This window comes from Macrobrachium nipponense, chromosome 44, assembly GCF_015104395.2.
Source record: "Macrobrachium nipponense isolate FS-2020 chromosome 44, ASM1510439v2, whole genome shotgun sequence".
Lineage (NCBI taxonomy): Eukaryota > Metazoa > Arthropoda > Malacostraca > Decapoda > Palaemonidae > Macrobrachium > Macrobrachium nipponense.
The window spans coordinates 41,861,568-41,865,188 of record NC_087221.1 but is presented as its reverse complement, the minus strand read 5'-3'; the positions used below and the strand labels follow the sequence as shown (position 1 = coordinate 41,865,188).

General features: G+C 51.0%; 1 protein-coding gene across 1 annotated transcript in view; it reads right to left on the bottom strand.

Annotated features, from left to right (window-relative positions):
- LOC135204231 (uncharacterized) overlaps nucleotides 1-3,357 on the bottom strand; it is a 185,295-nt gene extending 181,938 nt beyond the window's left edge. The window contains exon 1 of the mRNA XM_064234338.1: nucleotides 460-3,357. Coding sequence (XP_064090408.1) covers nucleotides 460-3,287 — 2,828 coding nt within the window. The 5' untranslated portion in view covers nucleotides 3,288-3,357. The remainder of the gene's footprint in view (nucleotides 1-459) is intronic.
- Between the last annotated feature and the right edge of the window lie 264 nt (nucleotides 3,358-3,621).

Genomic DNA, 3,621 nt, shown 5'->3' with positions numbered 1-3,621 from the left:
TATATATATATGTGTGTGTGTGTGTGTGTGTGTGTGTGTGTGTGTGTGTGTGTGTGTGTGTAATTGTGAATTCATCAAATAAACATTACGATTCGACAATAAATAATATATGGTCGTTTCCTCTAGCACACATTAAGTATGCCATCAGTAAAATCATCTGCACATATACACACACACACATATACATACACGCATATATACATATATCTCTAAAATACGATATACAAATAACAGAGATAAGCAAAAAGAACAAATATAAATTTCATTTTGTTATAAAACATATTGAAATTATGCAAATCCAGCCAGGGAGCGCATGAGGCAGGAAGGAAATACACCCTAATATGCAAATGAAGTTGGATAATGTAAAAAAAAACATATATATAAAAAAACGCAATAAAACGGTACCTCCCTGTCTTCCCTTTCCCGTCAAAGAACGAACCAAAGCACTGATCCTTTTACCTGTTGCTTATGGGCGTGTGCTCAGGAGGCGGATCCAGCAGTTCTCTGGGGGCGTGAAGAGGCGGAGGGGCAAGGGCGGCTACGAGCGAGGTCACGATGATGGACGCGGCTGCTGGGGAGCGCACCGTGGCCAAGCCTAAGGAAGGCTCCGCCGGGAGGCCCCGTCGGACCTCGGTCTCCTCGCTGACGTGCGCCCCTTCGTCGACAGGATTCCGCGTCCTGCTCGGGGAGCGTCGTCCGGAGAGACGCAGCCGTCGCATGCGACGCATGCTGCGTCTGACGACGCGGGACACGGCAGCGGCCAGGCCCGTCCCACCGTAGTCTTCGTCAGAGTCATCCCCTGCGTCGGGTCTGACGTTCAATCCCAAGGACACGTCTGTGTCGTAGGCGTCCCCTTCGAGGGGGTGCGAATGTGACCACGACTCTCCTCCTCCGACGGCCCCGACGTCCTGCCACGAGTAGTCGTCGCTCCTGTCGAAGGTGGCAGTGTCGGGGAAGTAATCAGAGGTATTGGGAGTGGGCGTGAGTATTTCTGGCAACTCCAAACTCGGGGGAGGGTTGAAGGAGAGGGGCGAGGAAGGGGAGAGGAATAAATTGGGAGGCAAGGAGGACAGGGAAGGTTGCTGGGTGGAGGAGGAGGAGGAGGAGGAGGAGGAGGAGGCAGCGTTTAGAGAAGACGGGGTCGCTGCCCCTGAGAAAGGCAGAGGATTTGTGACGAAGCCCAGAGGAGATGGGGAGCTGAGTGACGATTGCGACGAGCGATATGGATGCAGCTGGGATTCTGGGTCCCTACGGGATAATGAGGGGGAAAGGGAAGAGTCGAGAGATGAAAAATTCGGGTCCACGACCGCCGTGGGCAAATACAGGGAGGGCAAAGACGATGGTGCGACTGACTCCGGGGATTCAGGAGGAAAACTCTGGCCTGGGGTCGAAGGCGAAGGTGGGATGAGGCAGAGGGCCGACTCTCTATTCCCAGAGTCGAGGAACTGTAACGGTGACGTTGCCGCGGCCTCTAGCTGATGGAAAGGAACAGCTACGAGGTCCTGTTCCGGGGACGAATTCCTCTGCGAATCGTCGTCGACGGAGACCCAGGGAGGATCCTGGCACGGTTGACTGCATCGTATGCCATCAGGTGCGCCTTCCAATTTCCCTTCCGGCGGGCAAGTGTCCCCCGATCGCACTTCACGGTCCGTTGGCGATTTCCCATACACTAAATCGCTGGGAACGGCAATGGCCTCCTCTTTAATTCCAACAGCTCCTTCCTGTGCAACAGGTTTAATCGAACTTCCAGTTTCCCTCTGCAAATTTTGCTCGTTTTCCAGCCGGGCGTCACTGACGTAGTCCACGTACTGCCACGACTCCACCAAGGACTCCTTGCATTCTTCTGCGGGAATGCCTTGCCCTCCAAATGACCCCAGGTCACTGCCCATGGCTGGCTCGTCTTTCACCTGAGATTCAAACGGCAAATCACCCATAACACCCCTTTCCGTACCTTTCAAAGATTGACATCTGCTCAGCGCGTCGGTTAGATCACTCATCTCTTTGTCAATTTCGAACGAAATGTCCTCGAATTGGCCCTCTTTCTCTTCCTCCTTAGTTCTCATCCCCCTGAAGAGCTCGTCTAAAATTTCACACTCGATTGACCCAACGTCCAACACCTTGTTGTCGCTACCCCCACCTGCGAAATCAGTCACAAGCTTCTCCCCTTTTCCTATAGAAGCTGGCAAACCCAAATCACCGATATCACTTGCGTTAGTGGCTAAATTAATAGGAGAGTTTGGCTTCCTCGAGTTTGTCTCGCCCTCCAGAGTAGCAATTCCAGCAGCTCGCAACTCCTCGAGAAACCTGTCAAAGTTCGAATCCATATCCGCGTTGTCACTTTCGCCGGGGAGCGGATGTGACACGGGACTGGATTCCTGGGACACCTTGATGGTTACGGCAGCATTGTTCGGGGCATCTCGGGGGGCGTCTGGTGCGGCGTGACTGCCCTCCTCCCCTTCGCCGTTCAGGTAGACAGACGTTGATTTCGCGTCCCACTCCCCGTTGACGTAGATGAAACGCGAACCGGCGCTAGGAGGCTTGTAGTGGTGGAAGTCCTCTTGGCTGCCGTTGGATGAGCAATCCGAATCTTTCGCGACTTCCGGTTGAGCACTGGTTGCCTCGGGAAGGTGTGGCAACAGGTTAATGAGAGATTTTTCCCTGCCATCGCTGCTCCTGCTGCTACAGCTGCCATCGCCGTTGTTGCTGATATAAGTGCTGGAGGAACTTTGCGATTGATGAGCTGCGCCTAGATTAGATTTATGAGTTGGCTCTGGGGGCATCACGTTGATCGACACTGTTGGGGAAAAAACTGGCGTGATCGCACCACTGTTATCTCCATCACTGATTGAGTCTTGTTCGTGACATCGATCCGTTCGGGCCCGTTCTTTGCTCTTTTTATATTCGCTAGCGGTTTCATTTCGGCTGTTATCGTTTAAAACCGTCCACGCCAACCCACCTTTGACACTACTGTTACCTTCCGGGGCATTGCCCACGATGTCCGACTTAGCTTTCCCATCATCAGGTTTAGCAGAACTTCTTACGTCCACATTATCAAACACTTTATCACTTTTCACACTTCTAAGAAGACCTCCGTCAACAACATCACTTTGATTAACGGGGTCATCCGTCGACTGAAAGATGACTCCGTCGCTGTCTAGTAAGTTATCGTCAACCTCTCTGTCGCTGGCAATGCTGAAGGTATCATCCGTTGGCTCATCATAGATGAAAGAAAAATATTCGTCCACGACTTTCCCTTCATCCAAGCCAACATCTACGGCACTTGCCATAGTCGCTTACGGTACACGACAATTACTTCACTATCGAGACATCACACCGACACCTGACACTCAACTAACTCTGACTGCTTCCATGAACTGGCGTTGGTCATTCCAGGCCCGTAACTATTGTACGAAAAGTAAAGTTTTCTCATTAAACAAAAATCATCTGCTTTATTTATCTTACACTACTTTTTAAAATCATATTATTAACTCGTAATTATAAAATATGCGTCATACGCTCATCAACAAAGTTAATGTACAAGCAAGCAAGGCCCTTTTATTAGTCTTACGTCTGGCATATTACCTGCGGGATGTAACCTTACGAGACAGTTGCCAGTGATTG